The 27,178-nt window shown below is 41.8% G+C and overlaps 1 protein-coding gene across 14 annotated transcripts in view; it reads right to left on the reverse strand.

Annotated features, from left to right (window-relative positions):
• LOC309869822 (cyclic AMP-dependent transcription factor ATF-7) overlaps nt 1–27,178 on the reverse strand; it is an 82,855-nt gene that overhangs the window by 13,194 nt on the left and 42,483 nt on the right. For 11 of the 14 annotated variants that reach the window (XM_082741523.1, XM_082741531.1, XM_082741535.1 and 8 more), the window contains 6 exons: nt 12,272–12,368; nt 7,350–7,468; nt 5,158–5,295; nt 2,090–2,247; nt 964–1,063; nt 314–427 (listed from right to left, as the gene is read on the reverse strand). In XM_082741523.1, coding sequence (XP_082597649.1) covers nt 314–427; nt 964–1,063; nt 2,090–2,247; nt 5,158–5,295; nt 7,350–7,468; nt 12,272–12,368 — 726 coding nt within the window. The remainder of the gene's footprint in view (nt 1–313; nt 428–963; nt 1,064–2,089; nt 2,248–5,157; nt 5,296–7,349; nt 7,469–12,271; nt 12,369–27,178) is intronic. The other 3 variants (XM_082741525.1, XM_082741526.1, XM_082741527.1) reach the window with 1 other exon arrangement.

The raw sequence follows: 27,178 nt of genomic DNA on the forward strand, positions 1-27,178 counted from the left end.
GCTATTCACCTCTTGGCCAGCTCTCCTGCCCACTCGTCCACCCTCCATCTGTCACCCTGGAACTGAAACAGCAAGCATTCCACTCCAAACAATCTGTGCTGCTTCTTTTCACTGCCATGGTCTATGTACCAGGCTCTAAAGGTGGAAGAGAGGAGACAGTCATGAATCAGGGTCTTTTCTTCTCCAGACCCCACCACAGGGTATCTTTAGCTTTGCAAGCCCCAGGTTTCTCTGCCTGGCTCACTCGAAAAACCTAGCTGATAACACTTTTTTTTAAAAGGGCCAACACTGCCCCAAGCTGGGATGTACTCACCATCTTGGCTTCTGATGGCATAGGGTGGCCAGAGGGAGAAATGGAACCACTGCTGTTAACTGGTGGGCCAGGGATACCAGGAATGTTGGGCACCATAGACACAGGTCTGGCCAGCTGGATCAAGAGGAGGAGGAAAAACCAGAAGGGAATATAATACTAGTTGGGGGCAACAGCTTTCCAAAATGAAGTGCTTTGGAGACTGGCATGTCAGGGCCTGTTCTGTGCAGCCTGTCCATAGGGCATAGAGGGACAGCCTGGGAAACACCTTTCCCCATGGAGTACCACATGGTAGGGAATCTAATCCTTCAGTGCTGTGACAATTTCTATGGGAATGGCTGGGGCTGTATCTTGAGGATCAAGTGGTGGGTAATGTGGGAGGCGCTAAGTGCCAAGTGAAATCAACCAATCAGCAGGCTGGCAAGATCAATTCCTAGACCAGGAGCCAATTGTCCAGATGAGTCTTTGTCTAGTGTTCCACAGTGCTTGCTGGATTGGCAGAGGTTAGCAAAGAGTTTAGGCAGGCTGCCACGCTCAACTAATACAGACCAGAGCCCATGTCTCCCTGGGGCTCATGTGTGTTTATGAGCTTTCAGGTGGAAGCGAGGGATTAGTGTGTCGGTAGGGCTGGCTGCCCCAACTACAGAGCTCACCGATATAACAGAAGGCATCTGTACTGGAGGCCCTGGCAGCACAGGCATGGTCTGTCCATTAGCAAGATGCATGACGAGAGGGAGGGAGCCAGTGGGAGACCTGAGGAAACATGAAGTGAAATGCTCATCACACAGACCCTTTTGTCTATAGATCCTCCTCCTATAATTATAGCAATTGCCCATGCTTCTCTAGTTATGGAAGCTACAGGGCAACACTATAAAACCTTGACACCCTCCTGAAGAAGGAAAAACCAGTGAATGCTACTTACCTTTCAGACAGACAGAAATGGTAGGATCTTTACACCTTGCAAATTAAGCAAACACCACTAAACTCAAACTGGTGGGAAGCTAATCCTATTAAGATGTCAGAACAACAAAACATCCCTACCACTGGCATGTATAAATTCTGCCTTGCCTTAGCCAGGACATGGATGAAAGTTGTCATTTTGCAAAGCTGAATTACGTCATATGATAGCCAAACATGAGTAAGCTTCTCTTGCCATTTGCATGTACTGCTCTATCTTAGCCCCAAAAGATGTCACTTTGTATTTTTCCTAGTGGGTCCAGAGAACAATAAGCTTTAAGAGGCTAAATCCTAACAAAAACCTCTTAACCCATGGGTACCTGGGGACAGGAGCTCAAGTCATCTCATTAGGAAATATGTATGGACCACGCCAGGAATGCAGACAGACAGACAAACAAAATTAGGGGCAGCAAAGACCAAGAGCCCCAGACTAATGGGAACACCAGACTCAAAAAAGATGACTTAATGGGTTTCAGCCTGTCATTCAGTAATGCCCCCCAAAACTTATACAGATTGAGGCCAAGAACTAAATTTACTTTCCTGTGTGGCTTCCACCACTGTGAATAACTTCCTAAAGTTTTAAAGATTCTTCTTTCAGATCAAAGAAGTATTAAACCTCTAAATTAAGGCAGTATTATTCCCAAATAAATACCTGCTTGCTTACTAATAACGTGAAGGAGATTTCTGGTTATGGGGAGATATTTTATTTTGAGAGACAATCTCACTGACTCGTTTTGAGTGTTGAAAAACAGTCCCTTGTTGTTGTTTTTTTACCAAGTACAAAAGGGTTCAGGCTTCACTGTTTCTCCCTGCTTTACTTACCCCAGTTGCCTGTTGGATGGTGGAGCCTGTGTGATGACAGAAGTTGGGGAGGGAAGGGTTGGGTGAAGTGGATCATAGCCCAAGTGGAGAGGCAAGGAGCCAGGACGCACGATGGTAGGTGTTGGGGTAGAGATCACGACAGGCTTTGGGGCCACCTCCTGAGGAGAAGAGACCAACAGAACACAGAATGCTATAAGGGGCTGCTTATAGGAAAATATGTAGCTGGTTAAATGTAGTACAAATTTACTGGAAAGAGCACCACAGTGACTCATGTAAATCATGCCGTCACTCTACCATGATCATGGATCCATACTTCACTCGCCCACTCAACAGGAATGCTGAGTTAAGGCTCTTTGGCTATATCCCTTTCAGGGATGAATGCTATATAAATGAGATTAAGAGTTGAAAATCACTTGAAATCTTTATAGAAGCACTGTAGTGCTATGTAAGTTCCAAGGACTGTAATAATTTTTCACTCTTGTTCCAAATCAGATGCCTGAGTGCCCTCCAATCTCTAATGAGAAAAGACAGGGTGTAACACTGTGATAAGGCAACCCAATATCTCCTACAGACATATGCCCCCTACCTTTTTAAGTAGCCTCCATGCCCAGTGCGGGACTTGAACTCATGACCCTGAGATCAAGAATTGCATGCTCTACTGAGCCAGCCAGGTGCCCCCGCACCTGCCCCCCGCACATAGCCTTTAAAAAAAACTATGGAGGAAAAGACTATGGAAGTTTGAATTTAATGGTCATGTTGTAATAAAACAAACCACTTCCCACTGTTAATTTGTTTGGGACCTTAGTTGCTAGTGGCCACACTGGCCTTCACACAGCTCCAGACAATCTTTAGGACCTGGTTGCTAATGAAAAGGGGAAGGGGGAGGGATAGTTGCAATGTTTAGGGAGGAGGTAGTTTGGGGAAGTTATCAAACCAAATTTGGAGGGAGGTAAAAGGAGGTACAGATGTTCTAACCACAGTGGACATTAAAATTAATAACCCCTGGTAGAGAGTAGGGACTGGAAAAAGGCATGAGTGGGCCTCTGAGGTTCTGATAATATCTGGGTGCTGGTTACACAGGCTGTAAACTTCATGAAAATTCAGTGAGCTATATACTCACAATTCATGCATTTTGTGTGTATACTGTATTTCAATAAATTTATAAAAAACATTACCTCATAGAAAGTTTCCTTTAAAAAAATAATACTTAGAATTCTAATAGATTTTCTCTTTGAGTCACTAGAAGACTTCCTTCTAAGAAGATTTTTTTCCAAAATCAAAAAAAGATTACTTATTTACTTGACAGAGAGAGAGAGAGAGCACAAGTAGGCAGAGAGGCAGGCGGGGGGTGGGGGGAAGCAGGCTTTCTGCTGAGCAGAGCCCGATGTGGGCTCGATCCCCGGACCCTGGGATCATGACCCGAGCCAAAGGCAGAGGCTTAACCCACTGAGCCACCCAGGTGCCCCTAATGTCCAGTTTACGAATTACATAATTTTTCTTTCCCACTTAGTAACTTAAGTACAGGGGTGCCTGTGTGGTGCAGTTGGTTGGGTGGCCGACTCCTGATTTCAGTTCAGGTCAGATAACGATCTCAGGGTCGTGAGATTGAGCCCCATGTCGGGCTCCACACTGGGCATGGAACCTGCCTGGGATTCTCTCTCTCCTTCTGTCCTTCCCCACTCCTCTCTCTCCCTCTCTTAAAACAAAACAAAACAAAACAAAACAAGAAGCAACCCCCCTCCAAAAAACCCCAGAATAATAGAATTATAATATACATAAAGTATATTAATCTAAATGATTAACTAAAGTCATTTAGTTAGATGACTAACTACATCTAACTAAATGACTTCATATATGTCAAATCAAGACAGAACCCATTTCCAGCACCCCAGAAGGTGTCCCTTCCAAATCCACACCTTCCCTCATGAAAGTTAAACATTTACTTTGAGTTCTATCATCAAACAGTTTTGCCTCTTCTTGAACCTGATGTAAATGGAGTCATGTGTGTAGTTTTGAATTTTGTTGTTCAATATAACATTTGTAGGATTTACCTACACTGCTGTGTATATCATTAGTTCATTCTTTTTTAATGCCATGTGGTATTATCCATTATATTTCATTTATTTATTTTTGAAGGGGAGGGGCTGTGGGAGGCAAAGGGCAAAGAGCGATGGAGAGAGACAATCTTAAGCAGGCTCCAAGACTGGCATGGAGCCCAATGTGGGGCTTGACTTCATGACCCTGAGATCATGATGAGCTGAAACCAAGAGTCAGATGCTTAACTGACTGAGCCACTCAGGCACCCCTACTATTCCATTTTAGAAATATATCACAGCTTATTTATTCATTCTCTTATTGATGGACATTTGGAATACTTCAGTTTTTTTACTATAATGAATATAACTGTTATGAGCATTCTTATACACTTTTTTTTTTTTTAAGATTTTTTATTTATTTATCAGAGAGAGAGAGAGCAAGCGAGCACAGGCAGACAGAAAGGCAGAGGCAGAGGGAGAAGCAGGCTCCCTGCCGAGCAAGGAGCCCGATGTGGGACTCGATCCCAGGACGCTGGGATCCGACCTGAGCCGAAGGCAGCTGCTTAACCGACTGAACCACCCAGGCGTCCCTCTTATACACTTTTTATATACTAATTTCACTTCCATATAGACTCAAAAGTGGAACTACTGGGTCAGAGAATAAGTGTAATTTATACAAATCTTCTAAATAATGAGCATTATTTAAATATAATCAATCCTGTGTCACATACTATTCATACAAGTAATGAATCAAAACTTAATCTACCTATCAATTAACACTTGGAATAATTCTTTTTTTTTTAAGATTATTTTTTATTTTAGAGAGAGAGCACACCCATGTAAATGAGCAGGGGGAGGAACAAAGGGGGAAGGAGAGAGAATCTGAAGCAGACTCCCCACTGAGTGCAGAGCCAGACACGGGAGTTGATCCCACAACTCTGAGATCATGACCTGAACCAAAACCAAGAGTTGGATGCTCAACTGACAGAGCCACCCAGGCATCCCTGGGATAATCCTTGGTAGAGAATTTACCTTTTCTTTGAGTGGTGGGGAACAGGGACTAGAGGCAGGGCTATCAGGTGGGGATGAGTCTACCTCCACTGGCTCTTCTTCTTTGATTTTGATGTCTGGTGTGGAAGGCAAAGACATGTCAAGGGGCCCAGCAGCAGCCTGTTAAAGAGACAAATAAACAAAGTTCAACCCCATGATTCCCTATAGGCTGAATCAAAAATCTTTCCAGTTCAAAGATGAGGAAATATACTCTCTTTTCCTTTTTTTTTTTTTTTTTAAATTATTAAGTAGGCTCCACACCCAATGTAGGGATTGATCCTGAGATCAAAAGTTGCATGTTCTACTGACTGAAGCAGTCTAATGCCCCGAGGAAATATACTTCTAAGTTCAGCCTTTGGTCAAGGAACTGAACTGCAAGTCAAACAAATATGGAAACTAGGTTTTATGTACAACTCTGGCCATATCATTTCAATTTCTCAGAACTTCTGTTTTTCTTTTCTTTTCCTTTTTTTTTTTAAAGATTTTATTTATTTGACAGAGACACAACAAGAGAGGGAACACAAGCAGGGGGAGTGGTAGTCAGAGGGAGAAGCAGGCTTCCTACTTGAGCAGGGAGCCCGATGTGGGGCTCGATCCCAGCACCCTGGGATCATCACCTAAGCCAAAGGGAGATGCTTAATGACTGAGCCCCAGAACTTCGGTTTCTCTAACTGTAAAATAGAAATAATGCATGCTTCACCATGGGTGAATACTTAATGATTCTGAAAGGAAAAAAATACTTATAAATGTTTATAAAGATCCTGAAAGGAGAAAAAAAGAGATGCCATTTAAATCATAATTGTATCATTTTTCAGGAAAGTATAATGATTCCTGACTCCAGTGCTTGCCTATTTCCAAACAGCTCTGCTGGCCACTAGAGAACTGTGAACACTTCTTCTGCCAACCAGAAGGACTAGATTACACAAGTATCAAAAGCAAACAGAGACAGACTAGCTAATGAAGTACTGCAAACAAGACAGGAAAGATCTTTTCTAGGGAACTTCCCATGCTTGATGGTGACTTCACTCCAGCATCTGGTGCTAGAAGCTAGAAGTTAGGAAGCTAGGGTCTGGGGTAATGAGGAAAGGAAAGCCTGGTCATTTGATTAGTTAAAGACATTAGACCTTGGTCTCAGAAGCAGGACTGGAGGAAACCAGAAAGGAAAAGAGAGTACATTTCTGGCAGTGGTGAATCACTTCACAGAAACTGTGGAGCCGTAAATGGCTTTGCAGGGAACCATAAACCATCTGAAAGGATGGCCCTGACATTGCATGACAGAAGGGCAGGCACTGCAGTCCGGTTTCATGAAAAAGTAGATCCTTTGTTCTATTCTTCCCATATTTTAGGCTTCTTGGTCAAAGAGGAGCTTGTTTCTAACTCTTCCCTTCCTACCTTAATCCCCAGAAATCTTGGTAGTTGAGCACACCGAAGATAATCTGGTGTCTACCATGTTAGAGATGGTGGTAATGATTCTTTCTCTCCATTCTGATGGGGGTGAACAACAGCAAAGATGCTTTCATTTCTGCCCTCATTTTTTCTACATTGTGAAGATGTTGGGCCCAATTCAGCTAACTCTGGGATCCCTGAAGTCAGAGGGTGGTGGGAATGAGAGGCCTCTAAGTAAATAGAACCACAGGTTTAAACTCCCTTAGAGGCATCTCCCAGAAAAGCTGTGGTTCAGTGAAATTTTAGACTCAGTCAACAGTAAGAGCTACATATATTGAAACAAAGAAGTGTCAAAATGTAATAAATATTTGTTGATTGGCTGGCTGAATGCCAATAGTCCAGGTAAGAAGACTGATTAGCTCAGAAAAGAGTAAGAGATTTGATCCCCAAAAATATTATCTCACAGAATCTGAATAATTTATAATCTTTTAACATCCTTAACATTTTCGGAAGAGAAATTTAAAAAAAGAGAGAGAGAGATTACTGAATTAATGCTCCACTGAAAGGGCAAGAAGCCTAATTTTTACTAAAGACAGACTTGTACTGATCCATCATCTGGACCCCCTGAAGACATGAAGGCTGATTTGGATTACTGGGTATCATTTGGTTCTAAAGAATGAAGCCCATAATTGTGTGCTTTAACCGACTAAGCAAATTATCCCAGGGCACAATGAAAATAGCCTCCATCTGAACACTGCCAGTTTGTCAGCAAAAGTCCCGCCTCTTGCCTTTTTTTCCTCCTCATCTGCAGCTTTCTTGAATTCATGTTCAAAGGAGCTAGCTAATTCATTGAAGAGCCCCACCTCCTCACAATTCTTCAGGAATCTAGTCGGAGTAGGAGTTTGATCTGCAGACACGAAAAAGAAAAAAAGGAAACTTTATTTTAGTTTTGACCTGAAATTAAAACTTGACAGTATACGGAGAACACATTTTTATTCTTCTATTTGGAAAGAGTCTCTGTGTTAGGGCAAATTTGCTTTTACGAAGCTGGAGCGGGTGAAGGCCAGCGCTAGGCCACCAGAGGGTGTCTGTGCTGTGCTGCTTCAAGGCCAGCAGAGGGAAGACAGAACAATGTTTTGTTATGTGACTCTCCCTGTAACCCCCTTTCTTCCAGAGGCTGGTTTCACCTCCCTCACCCACCAAACAAAACAAAACAAAACCACCCACCCAGGTCGAATTTGTGAAACCTCCAGATCTGAAAATAAAGAACAGTTAAGTGACATTTTCTCTTTTAAACTTACTCCCTGCTAGGTCTGAAGTGAGCAGGTATAAGCAGATGGACGTTAAAATCTGATGATGAGAAGAAACTGAGGATCAGATGGTTGAGTTTGCTTGCTAAAGCTACCAAATAAGAAATGGTGCCTTGTCTTTCAGTAGTCACTGAGGTAATAAGGGTCTGTTACCTTCTGAAGGCATTCCAGGCAAATCTTGGGGCTGAGGAACAAGACAGCAAGATCATGAGCTAGAAAAGGAAACTGCAAACAATAGAGCTCATTTCACAGAAACCTGGGCTCAGAGCAAATTCTGGAAACCAGGATATTTGGATTTAGCTTTGCCAGCCGAAATATCCTCTCAGGGGTGTCACAAATCTTTCCTCAACAGTGCCTTTGCCCCTGGGAAGAGGAAGGTGATTGGCAACCCGTGTAAACTTTACAAGCAACTTGAATTTTAGATTTGAGCTCCTCTCTCCCCATTCTGGTTTTCTAGTTTTTCTCTCTTAGTTCAGCTGAATCCTGTTCCCTGATCTAAACTTCTATTATGATGGTTTTCTTTGACATGCTAGTCCCCTCAGGGATTCATTACATATCCCAAACCGCTAAACTGAATGACAGAAATAGAACAATGTTTAAATGACATTTTAAGGAGTGAGACCTGGGAATAAAATCATTCCTTTTAGCATGATCGATTGGAAATAGTCCACTGGGATTTTCCATGGAAATAGCAAAAAAAAATTTTTTTTTTAATTTAAACAAAACCTCTTCTGAATGAGAGTGTTTGGAAAAGTTACCACTACCTCCCAAAATAGTTTTAAAAGGTCCTCTGGCAGCTTTGGTTGGCCAGTGATGAAGCCACTTTCCCTCCATCCCCGGGTGAATGGAGGTAATATCATCCTTTACGCTCAAAAGTACTTGAGTAAGGACACACACAAAAAATCACAAGTCAAGTGAAACAGGACAGACCAGCTAAGGGCATGGAGATGGCAGAAGAGGGCCTTTTGCTTCTCTGACCTGAGACTCATACAAGCTGCTCCCATTCCTGAACAAACAACCAAACAGCCAGAAAATATGTAAGAAAACCTTTAGGGTGCTCTGATGATTCTAAAGGAATCAACAAGTGTTTACTGAATACCTTCTACATGTTTTGATGCTATATGCATATACACTTGTGAGTAAATTTGGGGGAGAAGATGGTTACGAGTATAGGAGTTTTGCCAAATATAAGACATGGCTCTTGCCCTAGGGAACAGAGAAATGTTTTCTAGTTGAGGAAATAAACCAATATACATCAACAGCATCATAGTATACACAAAACTAGGCACCATGTGCAGTAGGGAATAAGTTTGTTGTAGTAATTAAATAAAGACAAATTAATGACAGAAGAGTAAGGAGGTTTCAAGAAGTGGGACTTGAGCTGCGCCTTCAAGAATGGTTTTCACCAGGAGAAAGAAGAGAAGATTTGGAGGGTAAGAGGAGTAAGGCAGGTAAAGGCACAGGGAGAGACAGGGTATGGGACCACATATAGGTGAGGAGAAAAAGGTACGTCTAGGGTAAAGATTATCAACTCAGGGGGTGCCAGGCTGGCTGTCAGTAGAGCCTGTGACTCTTGATCTAAGGTCATGAGCCCAAGCCCCAAGTTCGGTGTGGAGTCAACTTCAAATGCAAAAAAAAAAAAAAAAAAAAAAAAAAGAAAAGTCAGGTATATAAGTTGTATACAAAGTGGGGTAGGTATCATCAGGCTAGATTACAGAAAGCCTTGAGAGTAAAAGAAATTAGGAAGACTAGGACATATTTTTTAAAGATTCAATTAATTAATATACAGTACATTATTAGTTTCAGAGGTAGAGTTCAGTGATTCATCAGTTGTATATACCACCCAGTGCTCATTACATCATTTGCCCTCCTTAATGCCCATCACCCAGTTATCCAATCCCTATCCACCTCCCCTCCAGCAACCCTCAGTTTGTTTCCTTCAATTAAGAGTCTCTTATAGCTTGAGATTCTTCTTCCTTTTTTTTTTCCACCTAAGAGCATTTTATTTAGAGGGAGAAGGTTTTTAGGGGTTTTATTGTGTTTTTTTTTTTTTAAGTGATAATTGTATCCCCAAGATGAGGTCTGAACTCAGGACCCTGAGGATCAAGAGTCTCATGTTCCCCCAACTGAGCCAGAGAGCCAGGTACCCACATATTTTGAGCAAGCAGAAGAATTTAAGGAAGACTGGCTTTTCTTTCTTTTTAAAAAGATTTTATTTATTTATTTGGGAGACAGAGTGAGACAGAGAGCATGAGCAGGGGGCTGGGGGTGGAGAGGGAGAAGCAGGCTGCCTGCTGAGCAGAGAGCCTGACGTGGGACTCAATCCTAGGATTCTGGGAGCATGACTGGAGCCAAAGGCAGATGCTTAACCAACTGAGCCACCCAGGTATCCCAAGACTGGGTTTTCAAGAGAATGCAAGACGAGAACTAGAGACTGGTCAAGGGGACCAGCTTTGGAGAAACCCAAGCATAATGAGGGTAGTGGGAGGAACAGAACAGAGAGAATGTGAAGAAAGAATAAAACAACTCAAGATTTTTTTTTTTAACAACTCAAAATTTTGAGACTACTGATATCACTGAATAACAAGGAGAAGGAGAAGGTCTAGGAGACAAGGAGAGAAGTTCAGAAATGGGGTGTGGCGGGGCATGAAGATCTGAAGGACAGAAAGACAGCCAAGTAAGTGTTCAATAAGGGATTGAAATACATGTCGGACACAAAGTCTCAATTTAGAGAAATGAGAATTATCCTCCTCAACAGGATAAGGAGTCATGTGCAATGGGATAAGCACTCCAGAACAGAATGCAAAGAGTAACAGGAAAACACTTTCTCTCCTTGGGACTATCCTGTATTGATTTCTCTCATCACTCTTATAGACTTGGCATAGAACTTCCCACCTTTGAAATAATCTTTCCAAACTGATAATCTTGTCTCAAATGTACCTCTTTCATAAACTTTCTCTGATTAATCCCACTTAATATTCATTCTCTTAGTATTTATACTATTTGAATTATCACTTGTACTTGACCGCAAACTCTAAAATTTTTTTCATGTATGTGTGCCTTGACTTAATAAATTTAAGTACATGTTACCTACATATACATATATTTTAAAGATTTTATTTATTTATTTGAGAGAGAGAGACAGTGAGCGAGGCCATGAGAGGGGAGAAGGTCAGAGGGAGCAGCAGACTCCCCATGGAGCTGGGAGCCCGATGAGGGACTCGATCCCGGGCCTCCAGGATCATGACCTGAGCTGAAGGCAGTTGCTTAACCAACTGAGCCACCCAGGTCCCCACCTACATATATTTTTATACCATATCCACTCTTCCTAAGATTTCCTCCAGGTTTTCTTAAGGATCATCAAAGACAATGTCCCCAACTCATCATGTCATTTTCCAGGAATTATAATCTACAAATTCCTAGCAAAGTGGCTGATGCATACAGTAGCTATTCATAAGTATTTGCTGAATTAATAAGGATTAGGAGATGTGTAAGGGCAAGTTCCTTTCTTCACATAGAAAAGCACGGAGAATGAGGTTCTCTCTTTCCTTCACTATATCTTGGGTTGCATTTGGTTAGCAATATTTAGAAAAATCGTGTCTTATCTGAGTTATGTAATAACTATCAACTAAATCCCCTACTGGCTAATACTGCAGTAAGCCTGCTTAACTCAGGCTAAGTTAGAACCCCTCACAGTATTGAAAGAAAAGGCCCACTTTGTTTTGTATGTCTGTCTAGCTGAAAATGTCACAGTAGAACTGCCGCACGATTTGAGAGCAGTTTCTGAGAATGCTCCCTAGAGCATGGCATACGTAAGCAAGACACTATCTAAAACAACCAGCAAGAGATTCCAGGTCACCCAGATTGGCTTAGAAAAGTCCCATTGACTAAATGTCTTGTTTGAGCTTTGGAAATGTGCCCTCAGGGCTGTCTGGGTTCACAAGCTAAGCTGAATTTACGAACTGACTGACGATCTGCCTGCTTGGGGGAAACTGACACCCGGTGGAAGAGAAGCAGCCAGGCTAAGTCGGCTTTCTTGCTTTCTTTTGTTCACCCCTTCACTGTGGGTAGGGAGAAATGTCAAAGGCATCTTTTGTCTGTAAATCTTCCAAAGTCTTAATAAAAAGAAGGCAAGGAGGGAATAGGCTGAAAAAAGCCAAGACAAAACCTCAACACTCCTACCCTCAAAAACCGCAGAACCCAATCTTGTATTTAAAACGGAATGGAGGGCACAATAGAAACTTGGGAGCATTTAGTGTTCCTTTTTCCTGATTAAATGCAGATCACATAAGGGCTCTTAATGGGAAAAGGGGAGTAGAGCTCCCAGTACATCTGGTCCCTGGTATTAATCTTAACTGTCTGGTGATATCAAGGCACGTGGCTTCGGGGGCAGCAAGTACCTGCAATGATGACTGAGTCAGTTCGGGCTGGGCCAAATTTCAATGTCATCTCATGCTTGTGTTTATGAACTGCCAGGTGGTCCTCGTTTGTAAATCTCTGAAACGAAACAGAAACAGAGATGTGAAAAAAAAAAAGAAAAGAAAAGTGATTCAGTGCCCTTTTAAAATGTCCTACCAAACATCCTGCAATAAGGATGGTCCCTGGACAGAGGGGCTGAAAGGGGAATGGGAAGGAGAAAAAATTGGAAGTGACGGAAAAGGAGAGGAGAGGGATTAAAGGAGAAAATGGGGAAGGGGAAAAAGAGGCACTAGAAAGCTATGCGGAGAGGAGAAGAGGAGGGCCGCAGCACCAACTGCTCTGCAGTATCAGGTCCAAATGAGAGAAGTGGACAGATTGCTGGTGAAGTGGGGTCCAGGCAGGAGGCTCCAAATGAAAAAAACATTTAGGCAAGGCTCGTGGCGAACAAGGGGGAAATAATTTTTAATAATAATAATAAAGAGGGAAGAAGGGAAAAGCTGGACACTCATTGGTCATCACAAAAATAGGAAATTCAGAATGAAGCTCTCCACAGTGGGGCTGAACTGGACTATTTATGAGGGGGATAACAGGGAGATAAATTATGCAGGATTAGGAGAACCATTTAACTTCCTGGCCCCCACAGTGCTGCAGCAGGCGCCTGCCCAGCTATTTGGCTCAGGGTTTTAATGAGCCAGGATGGAGCCGTAGAGGACAGAGGCCCAATGGCCAGCAGTAATGGCACACACCAGCCCCATCGGCCAAATGCTGTCTCCCCTCATCGGGCAGCCCGCCTGGGCTCCGGCAGCCATAAAGGGGCCAGTGCAATGCTGCTGGCTATAGAATAACAGAATAAAAATGCAAGCAAAAAAAATTTTTTTAGGGTAGGGAGGACCCTGTAGGCAGGATGAGGGAAGGGAAAAGGAGATGGTGTAGAGGCTTTATTTATTTAGGGGTTTGGGTGAAAGGAAAATGAAAAGGTGAGGCTAGGTCAGCCTCAGTTACAACATATAAGACAGGGTTACTGGACAGTAATTCATGTTCCCACCCCTTCTTTAAAGCTGGGGAGATGAAGAGAACAGATGAACAGCAGTAATTCAAAAGAATGATACCCTCAGAATTCCCTTTGAGGCTGGCTGGCCTGGTTCCTTCGTTAAAACATGCCTGCAACACAGGAACAGCTTGGATGCTGCAGCTTCCCTGAGCTCCCTCACCAGCGAGCCTCTGAAACATGTTTGTTTGTCTTTTTGTTTCTAAAAATAATGACTGGTTAGTCCCCTCCTTTTACTTTCCTCATGAGATACATACCCATTTACCAGCAGACGCTATACCTTTAGCTCTTTTTTCCACAGTGCTTCTTTCTTTTCTTTTTTTTTTTTTTTTAAAGATTTTATTTATTTATTTGACAAAGAGAGATCACAAGTAGACAGAGAGGCAGGCAGAGAGAGAGAGGGAAGCAGGCTCCCCGCTGAGCCGAGAGCCCGATGTGGGACTCGATCTCAGGACCCTGAGATCATGACCTGAGCCGAAGGCAGCGGCTTAACCCACTGAGCCACCCAGGCGCCCCTCCTCAGTGCTTCTTGACTGCAAACCAAATACACAGGAGCTAGCCCCACCCATCCCGGCTCCTATCCAGTCAAGAAAGTGACACTGAACTTCAGTTTAAGTTCCTTTATCTTACCTGGAAGTAGGTACTTTCCCCAAATTTGCTCAGAGCCCTATCAGCACTAAAGCTAGCTTAAGGTATAAAATCCTCCCAGGTTAGGACTCCAGGCCTGTAGGGAAAAGTTGAATTTTCAATTAAGAGGATGAAGAACCAAAAAGTAAAACTATCAAAAAGACTGCCTTGGAGTGGTTACTGATGGATCCAGGATAAAACTGATGAAGTATGAGGGAATTTATCCAAGAACTTTAGTTTTCTCTATTGTTGGTTAACCATAGGCATCAACGGTTTCCTTCACAGATTTCTCCCTAAGGAAAAATGGCTGGGGCTAAGGGTGAAAAAAGGAAGAGAACAGTCTTTTAACCAGGGGTATGATATCTGTGGGTTAAATATCTGTGCTCTTGAGGTTCTGAGCTTGCCAGGTATTTGGTAAAAGGAAATGAGCAGAATCTAGTCTACAACAAAGAAAAACCAACATTTTAGGAGAAGAGCAGTGGATCAGGGAGAGGTATAGAATTTCAAAACACTGGTAATGTTCTAACAATCTTTTCCAAAAAGATGTTTATAAGTACTTCAAGGAAGTTTCATATAGGTAGCTTGAAAAATTTTGCACAATGTTCTGGAATCTAGAAGAATGACCTTTAAGTAAAAGTCCTTTTCTACTATCAAAAATAAAGTCTGTGTAAAACTGAGCTGAGAGAAAAGACTTGAAACCTTCATCAGGTTTTACTCTGGTTAGGATCACTTAATATTTTAGTTCACATGGGGCGCCGGGGCGGCACAGTCAGTTAAGTGGCAGACTCTTGGTTTCGGCCGGCTCAGGGCGAGCTCTCTTTTCTGGGTCATGAGATAGAGCCTCATGCCAGACTCCATGATGAGTAGTGGAGTCTGCTTGAGTTTCTCCCTCCCTCTCTGCTCGTGCTCTCTCTCTCAAATAAATAAACCTTAAAAATAATTTTTTTTAAAAGGCAACCCCCGCTTCTGTTACAATTTTGCTACACAGTCCTGATTGTCTTATCTAGCCTCTAGCTCTGGTTCCTCTCCGCTGCACACCCCAGCCCACACTCCCTTCCATGCTGCCCTGTTCTCTCCCTGAGTTATTTAATTTTTCCCAGTCAAAAGCTGGGATCTGAAAAGAACTGAAGGTGGCCAAAGGGATTTCCCACCCACTGGCATCTCAGAGGGCTTGATAACTGTGATCATGGATAGGAAAAAAATTATATCTTTATTCTCACCGAACTCTGAAATTTAACATTCCTAACTCGAATAGACATCACACATATATCTTCTTATCACATATATCAAAATGTCCTTTATACTCATTGCTACTTTGAAACTATGGGAATCACAAGACCTACCACTAGAACTCTTGTTATCTAATGCAGTAATTAAATACCACACATATGACATTATCAATTTTTAAAAAGATTTTATCTATCTATTTATCTATTTGACAGACAGAGATCACAACTAGGCAGAGAGGCAGGCAGAGAGAGGGGGAAGCAGGCTCCCTGCTGAGCAGAGCCCGATGCAGGGCTCGATCCCAAGACCCTGAGATCATGACCCGAGCCGAAGGCAGAGGCTTTAAACCACTGAGCCACACAGGCACCCCGATATTATCAAATTTTTTAAAAAGGTTTGATTTATTTATTGGACAGAGAGTGTGCATGCACAAGTACGTGCACACACGAGCAAGGGGAGGGGTAGAGGGAGAGGGACAAGCAGACTCCACACCAAGTAGGGAGCCTAACATGGGACTCGATCTCAGGATCCCAAAATCACGACCTGAGCCGAAGTCAGGTACTTAAGGGACTGAGCTGCCTAGGCCCCCTACATTATCAAATATTAAAAAATATTTTTGGGTGCAACCACTCTGGAAAACAGCATGGAGGTTCCTCAAAATGTTGAAAATAGAACTACCCTATGACCCAGCAATTGCACTACTGGGCATTTACCCTAAAGATACAAATGTAGTGATCCGAAGGGGCACGTGCACCCAAATGTTTATAGCAGCAATGTCCACAGCAGCCAAACTATGGAAAGAACCTAGATGTCCATCAACAGATGACTGGATCAAGAAGATGTGGTATATATACACAATGGAATACTATGCAGCCATCAAAAGAAATGAAATCTTGCCATTTGCGACAACATGGATGGAACTAGAGCGTATCATGCTTAGTGAAATAAGTCAAGCGGAGAAAGACAACTATCATATGATCTCCCTGATATGAGGAAGTGGTGATGCAACATGGGGGCTTAAGTGGGTAGGAGAAGAATAAATGAAACAAGATGGGATTGGGAGGGAGCCAAACCATAAGTGACTCTTAATCTCACAAAACAAACTGAGGGTTGCTGGGGGGAGGGGGGTTGGGAGAAGGGGGGTGGGGTTATGGACATTGGGGAGGGTATGTGCTTTGGTGAGTGCTGTGAAGTGTGTAAACCTGGCGATTCACAGACCTGTACCCCTGGAGATAAAAATATATGTTTATAAAAAATAAAAAATTAAAAAATATATTTTTGGTAATTGTATTTCAAAATAATTGGTTTCTTTTGTAATTCTATGTATTTTACTTTACTAATTTAAAAAAATAATATTCTGAAAAATAAATAAAAATAAAAACAATATTCTGAAAAGGGGTTCACAGGCTTCATCAAACTACCAAGAGGGGGCGGTTGTGACACCATAAAAGTTAAGAATCCCTGACTAAATTAGGTGAGCTTCTGAGGAGGAGGCAAATGGGCAGAATTTTAAGAAGCAGAGCACTGGCCTGGTCTTGGCTTCAGTCATCTCTCTCTATAACTTCTTTCTCTCTCTCTCTCTCTTTTTTTAAGATTTTATTTATTTTGAAAGAAAGAGAGAAAGAAAGTGAGCAAGCAGAGGGAGGGGAAGATGGAGAGAGAATCTCAAGCTGATTCCGTGCACAGAGCTCAATTCGGGGCTCGATCCCATGACTACTAGATCATGACCTGAGTCAAAATCAGAAGTAAGAAGCTCAAATCCTCGGAACCACCCATGTGTCCCTCTCCTTATAATTTCTAATACAATTTTTATATGGCTAGAGTAGGAAGGGAAGAATAAAAGTATACTAAAGCTTTTTATTAAAATGAATGTTGATCTATTATTTTTATTGTTCCTTACATTCTTTCTCATTTATTAAAATTTAACTTTTAAGGGGGAGCTTGACTGGCTCAGCTGGTGGAGTGTGTGATTGTTGATCTCTGGGTTATAGGTTCAGGTTCCATGTTGGGTGTAGAGATTACATGAAGAAAAAATAATAAAATCCTTAAAATTGTTTTAAAAATTCAAAAAAAATAACCCTTAACAATTCTCTAGATCAGTCTTGAAATGTGTGCTGAGTAAACTATCCCTCTGAAAGCAATTTCTCAATTCAAATATCTAAAATCATTAAATGATAAAAATTTTGACCTTATTAGATAGATTATTCTATTGAACTAAGTGGGTGGAGGGGTTCTCAAAAGGATTTCCTCTTTGAATTATTGCCCATTTAAAAATCTAATTCTCGGGACGCCTGGGTGGCTCAGTTGGTTAAGCAGCTGCCTTCGGCTCAGGTCATGATCCCAGCGTCCTGGGATCGAGTCCCACATCGGGCTCCTTGCTCAGCGGGGAGCCTGCTTCTCCCTCTGCCTCTGCCTGCCATTCTGTCTGCCTGTGCTCGCTCTCTCCCCTTCTCTCTCTCTGATAAATAAATAAAATCTTAAAAAAAAATTAAAAAAAAAATCTAATTCTTCCATTTGTTAATACCCTTAATGGGTCTTCCCTTGTTCTTTCATCTTACCTATGACTAAGGTTTTGGCAAAGAGCCAGTCAGGAACACTCATTCTGCCTGTAGGGTAAATAATGATAATTTTCAAGGAATATGTAGATATTAGCCATCTCCAAGATAACAGAGAGCTGATTACCATTCAAAATGGAGACTGAAGAATATAAGTCATACTGAATCAAGAAGGCAGTTTATATGCCTTGGGAAAAGATCTGTATAGTAACTATGGTTTAGCATCTAATTTGCTCAAGTAAATGCATCAGGGCAGCTTCTTGGCATAAATGGGTGAGAAGTATTATGTGGTAATTATGTGCACCCTATAGACCAAGATGTTTGCAATCTGCTCTACCCAATATGATAGCTACTAGCCACACATGGCTATTAAGCACTTTAAATGGGGCTAGTTTAGGGGCACCTTGGTGGCTCAGTGGGTTGGGCCTCTGCCTTTGGCTCAGGTCATGATCTCAGGGTCCTGGGATTGCGCCCCGTGTTGAGCTCTCTGCTCAGTGGGGAGCCTGCGTCCCTCTCTTTGCCTGCCTGTCTACCTGTGATCTCTGTCAAATAAATAAATAAAATCTTTTAAAAATAAATAAATAAATGGAGCTAGTCTGAACTGAGATGCACTAAAAGTGAAATTGCACACTGGATTTCAAAGATGCAGTACAAAAATGATAAAAAAAAAAAAGTAAAATATCTCATTAATTTCATGCTGATTACATGTTGAAATAATATTTTGAATATACTGGGTTAAATAAAATGTATTATTATTATTTTAATTTTTATTTATTTGAGAGAGAACGATCAGAGAGCAGCGGGCAGAGGGAGGAGGGAAGCAGGCTCCCCACTGAGGAGGGAGCCCGAGGGGCTCGATCCCAGGACCCTGGGATCATAACCTGAGCCAAAGGCAGATGCTTAATCGATTGAGTCACCCAGGCACCCCAATAAAATGCATTATTAAAATTAATTTTACTTGTTTACTTTTACTTTTTAATGTGGCTACTAGAAAATTTTAAATTACATATGTGGTTTATGTTGTATTTCTTTTGGACAGCTCTGATCTAGATAATATTCTCAAAGACCTGATAGGAATTTTAATCATGTGCCAATCTTGAATCTTCCCCCCAAACCCCATCTTCTCTAAATACAGTTTATACTATATGGCAGTGGATCTCACCCAGGAACAACTCTGACCCCCAGGGGACATTTTAGCAATGTTTGGAGACATACTGTTTATCACAACCTGGGCACTTTATTGGCCTCTACAGGGTAGAGGCACGGGTTGCTGATAAATATGCTGAAATGTACAGGACAGTGCCCTAAAACAAAGAATTATCAGACCCCAAATGTTAACTGTGTCTTTGCTGAGAAATTCTGCTACACAGTTATAGGGAAAGAGAAAAAGAAACAAGAGGGGAAAAAAAGGCTGTTTTTTAGTTTCCCTTGCCAAACTGCCAACACATGTTTTTGGATCTAAAACTTGGAAGGAAAAAAACACAGGCAGAAAACTCCCAACCTCATTTTGTAAAATGGCTGATGTACTACAGATCTGCAAATACATTGGGAAGACGGAGATAGAAGGCACTATAATTGGAAGAAGAACAAATTAGGTAGGATTCTCATGCACTGCCTTGTTACAAAGAGATAATACACAAGAAGCAAATCAAAACAATTGGGCTAATTTTTACTTTTATTCCCCAGTGGAGATTTTCTTGGTTTAATAAGTGTTAGGAAACATTTAGTAAATGTTTCTTTTCTTTCTTTTAAGATTTTATTTATTTATCTGAGAGAGAATGAGTGAGGAAGAGCATGAGAGGGGAGAAGGTCAGAGGGAGAAGAAGACTCCCCAAGGAGCTGGAAGCTCAATGCAGGACTCGATCCTGGAAGTCCGGGATCATGACCTGAGCCAAAGGCAGTCGCTCAACCAACTGAGCCACCCAGGCACCCCTCGTAAATGTTTCTTAATGTCAGGGGCATAAGGATTAATTTGAAAACTGGTATCAGTTGCAGAATGGGCAGGGAAAGTATAGTTTCTCATTAACAATTTTCCACAAGAGATCTTTTCTGTTTCTAGGCAGTTTCATTCTCACCTATCCTTCTGTGATAGAAGCCAGAATCCCACCTTCTAGGAAACTGACTAAATGAATAAAGCTAAGTCAAGGGCCAGGAATGGCCTAAAAAACAAAGATGGTGGGAACTGTAAATCAGGAATACATCTCAGTAAATGAAGTCTTAAAAATTGACATTTTTGTAAAGATTTTATTTGACACAGAGAGAGAGAGAGAGAGATCACAAGCAGGCAGAGAAAGAGGAGGAAGCAGCCTCCCCACTGAGCAGAGAGCCCAGTGCGGGGCTCGATCCCAGAACCCTGAGATCATGACCTGAGCTGAAGGCAGAGGCTTAACCCACTGAGTCACCCAGGTACCCCTTAAGTTTTTTAAAATTGATGTATAACATGCACCAAAATATATATATATATATTAAGTGTACATCTCAATGGATTTTTTTTAAAGATTTTATTTATTTATTTGACAGAGCGAGATCATAAGTAGGCAGAGAGGCAGGCAGAGAAAGAAGAGGAGGAAGCAGGCTTCCTGCCGAGCAGAGAGCCCGATGCGGGGCTCGATCCCAGGACCCTGGGATCATGACCTGAGCCGAAGGCAGAGGCTTAACCCACTGAGCCACCCAGGTGCCCCTCAATGAAATAATTCTATAAAACAGTATAGTACCTGGCATACAGCATGTCCTCAGCTAGTTCTCTGCATTTTTAATCTCAAGGTAGACAAGACAGGTATTAGAGTAAAACTTGGTTTTTCTTTGCAGAATAACTTTGAACAAGTCAACGCTTTGAGAGAGTTCTTTTCTTAATCCCATTGAACTAGTCTTCCAGAAACTTTTTGAAATAACAGCACTAAACAGAACTGAAGAGAAGGCTCAGGGGCAAAGGAGAACTCAAGCCAAACTAGAGCTAAATTTCTGCCTATTGACTCTGAGCCAGGCACAAGCATATGGGCACTAGATATATAACAGTTTCAAGCTAAATCCTTGGTAAAGTATTGTAACCAATGAAATTTCTGTGCAATATGCACTCAAACCCTAGCCAAATTCGTTCTTGAAATGTTGTTTTTGGCCACCATAGCTCCAGTTTCCATGTGGATTTGCCTCACATTTAAAAACGCTCTAATGCCTTGACCTATGATTAATACAAGTCCCTTTCCTTGTTTTAGAAGAGCAGACTGGGGGAAGGAGACAAATGAGAACTCTTTGGTTATTAGGATATGAGCCCTGAATGCCTAAACGATCAGGGAACAATACAAGGAAATGAGTTTACATTTGTGATAGTCTGAATGTTCCCTTATGCTGAAACCTAACTAACCCCTTCTCCAAAGTCTCTGGGTCTGACAGCACTTCATGGACAGAATAGCGTTCTTTTATCACAGTATCTACACAAGGGCATATTTTGATGAAAAGAAAACTGCATGAAAAAGCCACAGCAAGCCTAAAAACTATAAGGAGCAAGCTCTAAGGTACGGTGACAGCAGGGCTAAACAGGATGGAAAAGAATAACCCCCCTTTTTATGAACATTACTTAATCTCTTCAGTTGATCACATATTCTGAAAGGAGAAACTAGGAGATCTGCAATAGTCCTAATAATGCTTCCCACCCTCATTGCAGCGCTTCTATTCCCAATCCAAGAGACTTTTGTTTGTTTGGGAAAGTAGGGAATGGGAGAAGAAGGCAAAGGACTAAATAAACATACCTCAAAGCCAACATAACTTTCATCTGTACCTTAGTCAATCCTAGGTTCCTGTTCCCTCCTTCAAGATGCTGCTATTTATTAAATGAATCACATATCCTGCTTTGAATGCTTCATGGCTCTTGAATGAATCACTGCAAAGTACAGAATTTTTCAACAAATAACTACAGCCACAGCAGTGGCAGCTCATAGACTATATGTGTGAGCAAGGTAATTTATAGAGGAAAAGTAAGAACAGGAACCTTCTTCCCAGAATACTCCAAGAGAAAATGTTGTCAGAGCAGTAAAAGAGAACGAATGGAGGGTGGGGTGGGGTGGAGGGGACCATCAAATTATACCTAGCATAAATTCCTCTGTCTATGGAGTAAGGAATTTTCTGTTTGAGTGTCTTAAAGATTCTACCAGCTGACTAAATTAGTCCACTGTAAAAAAGAAGTAATTTTAAGAGGAAAGACATTTGATAGTTGGTCTAGCAATGAACCCTTTAGAATAAAAGTTCTTCAAGAGCAAAGATCCTCGGGGCGCCTGGGTGGCTCAGTGGGTTAAAGCCTCTGCTTTTAGCTCAGGTCATGATCCCAAGGTCCTGGGATCGAGCCCCACATCGGGCTCTCTGCTCAGCAGGGAGCCTGCTTCCTCCTCTCTCTGACTGCCTCTCTGCCTACTTGTAATCTCTGTCAAATAAGTAAATAAAATCTTTAAAAAAAAAAAAAAGAGCAAAGATCCTCTTCATTTGTTTATTCGTGGAAGTATCCCAAGCACCTAGAACAGTACCTGCACACAGTAGGTATTTAAGATTTGCTGAATAAACACCAATTAGCATATATCACATAAATGATACAAAGCATCCCCAACTTAAAAAACTCTTGTCTATGTGTATAATGGTGACAGAATTTTCATTATATCCAAAAGAAGAATGGGATTTTATTTTATTTATTTATTTTTAAAGATTTTATTTATTTATTTGACAGAGCAAGACACAGTGAAAGAGGGAACACAAGCAGGGGGAGTCGGAGAGGGAGAAGCAGGCTTCCCGCTGAGCAGGGAGCGGGGCGTACGGGGGCTCAATCCCAGGACCCTGGGATCATGACCTGAGCTGAAGGCAGAGGCTTTAACCCATTGAGCTACCCAGGTGCCCCAATACCCAACCTTTCCAATGGAACTAGAGGCTGGGTCCACGCAGGCTGAGAATATTCCAACCTTTATTTATGAGAAATAAAATTTCAAAAATTAAGACAACAAGAAAAAGTCAAAATGGCAAATTTCTTGATTCAGAAGAGAAGGGGGCTGAAATCATTCCGAAAGGAGATTTTAAAGGAATATAAAATGCATTAGTTTTCTGGTCCTCTTGTATTTTTGGAACTTAGTTTTTCTTGTTCTTCCACTGATGTTTTCTATCCAGGTCACTCTCTCTACTGATGTGCAAAGTCTCCTTGTTCTCAGTTTGGTGCTTCCACACAATTTGCCTATTTTCTGCCATGTCTTCCTCTCTTCCCCTGTTCATTCAAATCCTACCATTTTTCCAAGGTCCAGATGAAATTCAATTGCTTTTTGAATACTTCTCTCATGCCTCTGTAGTAATCTCTCTCTCCTAAACCTGTATGGTATTTCAACAGTTTATACCATGTAATTTAGAATTTTGGTCTATGTAGTCTCATAGTTTGATCCTTTAAAGTATACTATAAACCTCTAAAGGGTTAAAAATGGTTCCTACACTTATTATTTACCCTTCCACTTGCCCCATCTTGGGGCTTGGCCTAGAGGTGAGCACACAGTAGGTGCTCAGTAAATTCCTGTTGGAGTGGTTAAGTTTTATATAGTGATAATGAAAATAACTGTTCAAAAACTTTATCACTTTTGGGTCTTAAGACTTTATAACAGGGCACACTTTCAGAATGATCTGATGCCTTTCCATCACCATTTCCAAAGTACACTTTATTACTCATATAAATGAGAATTCATGTATCCTCTCCACTATTTTTTTTTTAAATATTTATTTATTTATTTGACAGAGAGAGATTACAAGTAGGCAGAGAGGCAGGCAGAGAGAGAGAGAGAGGAGGAAGCAGGCTCCCTGCTGAGCAGAGAGCCCGATGCAGGACTCGATCCCAGGACCCTGAGATCATGACCTGAGCCGAAGGCAGCGGCTTAATCCACTGAGCCACCCAGGTGCCCCACCTCTCCACTATTTTGTTAGATACCAGATTCCCTTTATTATGGAAAGGAATTTATGGTAATTTCAGCATGCTGGAGTTATACCACTGTAGTATGAAAGGACATTGATACCATGTCTTATGGGTCAATTCAATTTCTTCAGGTAACCGAGTCCATTGCTGAACTTTACTACTAACTAAAATGCTCTGTGCAAAAGATGTCAATTCAGGGACGCCTGGGTGGCTCAGTTGGTAAAGCAGCTGCCTTCTGCTCGGGTCATGATCCCAGTGTCCTGAGCCACCCAGGCACCTCTAAGATTTTATTTTATTTTTTTAAGATTTTATTTATTATTTATTTGACAGACAGAGATCACAAGTAGGCAGAGACGCAGGCAGAGAGAAAGGAAGGGAAGCAGGTCCCTGCAGAGCAGAGAGCCTGATGTGGGGCTCGATCCCAGGACCCTGGGATCATGACCTGAGCTGAAAGCAGAGGCTTTAACCCACTGAGCCACCCAGGCGTCTCCTAAGATTTTATTTTTAAGTAATCTCTATACTCAACTTGGGGATCAAACTTAAAACCTTGAGATCAAGTTGCATGCTCCACTGACTGAGCCAACCAGGTGCCCCTGAAACTGGGCATTTGAAGCTATTTAATAAAGTAGTAACTCTGAAAATCAGACTCTACCCCTTCCCCAAGCCTTGCTAATTTTTATTATTGTTTCAGTGTTGGTGTAGGGTGATGTAGGGTGTCTCTGTGCTGAGGATCAGACTGAGGCATAAACTTACTATCTTCTTAGGTCTTTTCTGAGCCTTTCCCTGGACTCACACACTCATTTTCTAATTTTCTTATAAATGCAGTTGTTTCTGAGGACCTTAGTCTGTAACGTCTGGCTCCCAAAAGGGAGAAAAGTGAAGAATAAAGTGGGCAGGAGCAGTGCAGGCCTTTTAAACCCCTTGGAAGTCACTTCAGCCAGATGGAGAAGCGCTTGCAACAATGAGGGGAGGTGCAATAAAAATGGCTACCTACCTCTCTGTCTACACCTCTGACATCAGGAGCACCAATGAATAATCAGAGCAGCAATCTGATATTTGGAAGACAGGGTTCTTTCTGACCATTCTAGCTCCTATATGCTATGTATAAGCTGCTCCAAGAACACATGCACAGCTGCCTGGCTCCTGCCTGGGGGTGGGGGAGAATAGCTACTACTGTGCTGAGCACAGAAATTGTTTTAACTTAACCACAGTTTACCTTCTAATCCTTTCCCCCTATAAGTTATAAGCCTTTAACAGACTCCAGAATTCCCGAATACTTTTATCAGACAGATTCTGCCAGTGTAACTGTTGTCTGGGAGGGGAGACCAATTCCTGGTGCTTCCTACTCTGCCACCTTCCCAGAATCCCTTTCCTTTCAATAATATTCCCTGTGACTTTTTCCAGTAAGGCCATAATTAAATCCTGGATCCAAGGACTTTAAAACTGGAAATCTATATGGCTTATTAGACTCTGAGATCCCGAAAAGACTACTGTCAATTAATGCCTTACATATTGGACTGTCTGGTGAAAGGGGGTGGCAGTGGAGTAGAGACAGGGGAAGAGGTAATAGGTTTGAGGAAGACACTACTGGTTTCTTAACCCAATTCTCCATTCCCAACCCTTCTCCCTTGTTTGCTTCCCACTATAAACGCAGAAAAGCCAGATACTCACTTCCTCAGCCTCCCATGCAGGTAGGATTAAAGTGGTCACACAGTTTAGGCCACAGAAATCCACTGGGTGGGGGGGCGCCTGGGTGGCTCAGTGGGTTAAGCCGCTGCCTTCGGCTCGGGTCATGATCTCAGGGTCCTGGGATCAAGTCCCGCATCGGGCTCTCTGCTCAGCAGGGAGCCTGCTTCCCTTTCTCTCTCTCTCTGCCTGCCTCTCCATCTACTTGTGATTTCTCTCTGTCAAATAAATAAATAAAATCTTTAAAAAAAAAAAAAAAAGAAATCCACTGGGGGCTGGGATAAAAGACTGAACTTCTGGGAACACTTTTGTTTCCTTATAAAGAGAAAACTAAAAGAGGAAATTTCCTGGTGCTACTTCTTTTCTTTCCTTGCTCATCCTTGACTGAGGCAACAAACTTGAGACTAAAAGGTAAAGGCTAAAAATGGTGGAGCTGAAAGGCAGAAAGAACCCAGGTCCTCAATAACCTTGTTTAGCTGCTCAAACAGTCTTAATTCTCGACTTCTTACGTTACAAGTGTTCACAAAGTTTGAAGCTATAGGAAGTAGCTGCAGCTGAAACCATTTCTAACAAATATATGATAAATTTCAGGATATATAGATTCTTCCTCATTTTCTATTAAGGAACTTGAAAATGGAACAAGGAAGACAGTATCTCATTCCACATCTTCATGAATATTTATCAGCTGTACCTTAAAGCAGAACTGCATTTTCACTTTCACATAGTATACCAATAAATTACTTCATCTCATCATCACCTATTGCCACAGGATTCTTACAAACAATGGCTATACATTTGTTCCGGCTTTAGGGAAGGACAAAATGGTAAGAGAGAGGCACCTTGTCATGCTGCTCTTGAACCCGAGGCAGTTAAAGATCCTCTTCAGTAACATATGGAGGTTTAGAGGTTGACCCACATCTTCTTTTATTCCTGTTTCTCCCTCAAATACATAATGGCTGGCTGTACATTAAACTCCAGGGCACTCTTGGGAACTGTGCTTAAGCATGAACAACAACAGACCCATTACCTTTCTTTAGATAGTGGTGACTTACTTGGATGGATAAAATGTTCAACTTTTTTTTTTTTCAATGTGGGGGCTGAATTCACAACCCGGAGATCAAGAACTGAGCTGAGATCCAGAGTCGGATGCTTAACCACTTAATCAACCTTAACCAACAGAGCCATCCAGGTGCCCCTTATGCTCAACAAACTTTAAAGGACCAGTGCCTGGGGGCAGAGAAATCCCAGCAGCAATTCAGCACGGCTTGGAACTGTGTCAGTTAACACGGCTAATTGCTTTCTCCATAGCTCCTGCCTAATGGTAGATCTTATAGTATTCTACTTCTCAAACGTATCTGCTTAGCTGGGGTACTATTGAACTTCCCAAAGGAATAACTTTAGTTCTTAACAAAGCAAGGAAAGCTTTCTGGGTCAAAATGATTATCACACAGCCCTATAAGTTCTTTTGGACATTACACATTTGTGTTTTTCAATCTCATCTCTCTTCCCAAATTCTTATCAGGATATTATTAGGTACAGAGCCCTTGAATAAGACGTCACTTCTATTTTAAATAAGACATCACATCTATTCTGCCACACAGTTAGTGTTGTTGTGCCTGATCTTAGACATGGGTGGGAAAAACAAACATACAGTGTGAACAGTGTGGCTCTTAACCATCAAAGCTGGGATAATTTACTACATTTCGGTTTTCTCTGGGGCTGATGAAAATTTCATTATGCAAAAAGAATACTCTAAACATTTCTTGGTAATAATACAGGAGATTCTGAATGCTTACAATGAGCTCAGCAGAGCAATGTA

The sequence above is a fragment of the Mustela nivalis genome (assembly GCF_964662115.1).
Source record: "Mustela nivalis genome assembly, chromosome: 7".
Lineage (NCBI taxonomy): Eukaryota > Metazoa > Chordata > Mammalia > Carnivora > Mustelidae > Mustela > Mustela nivalis.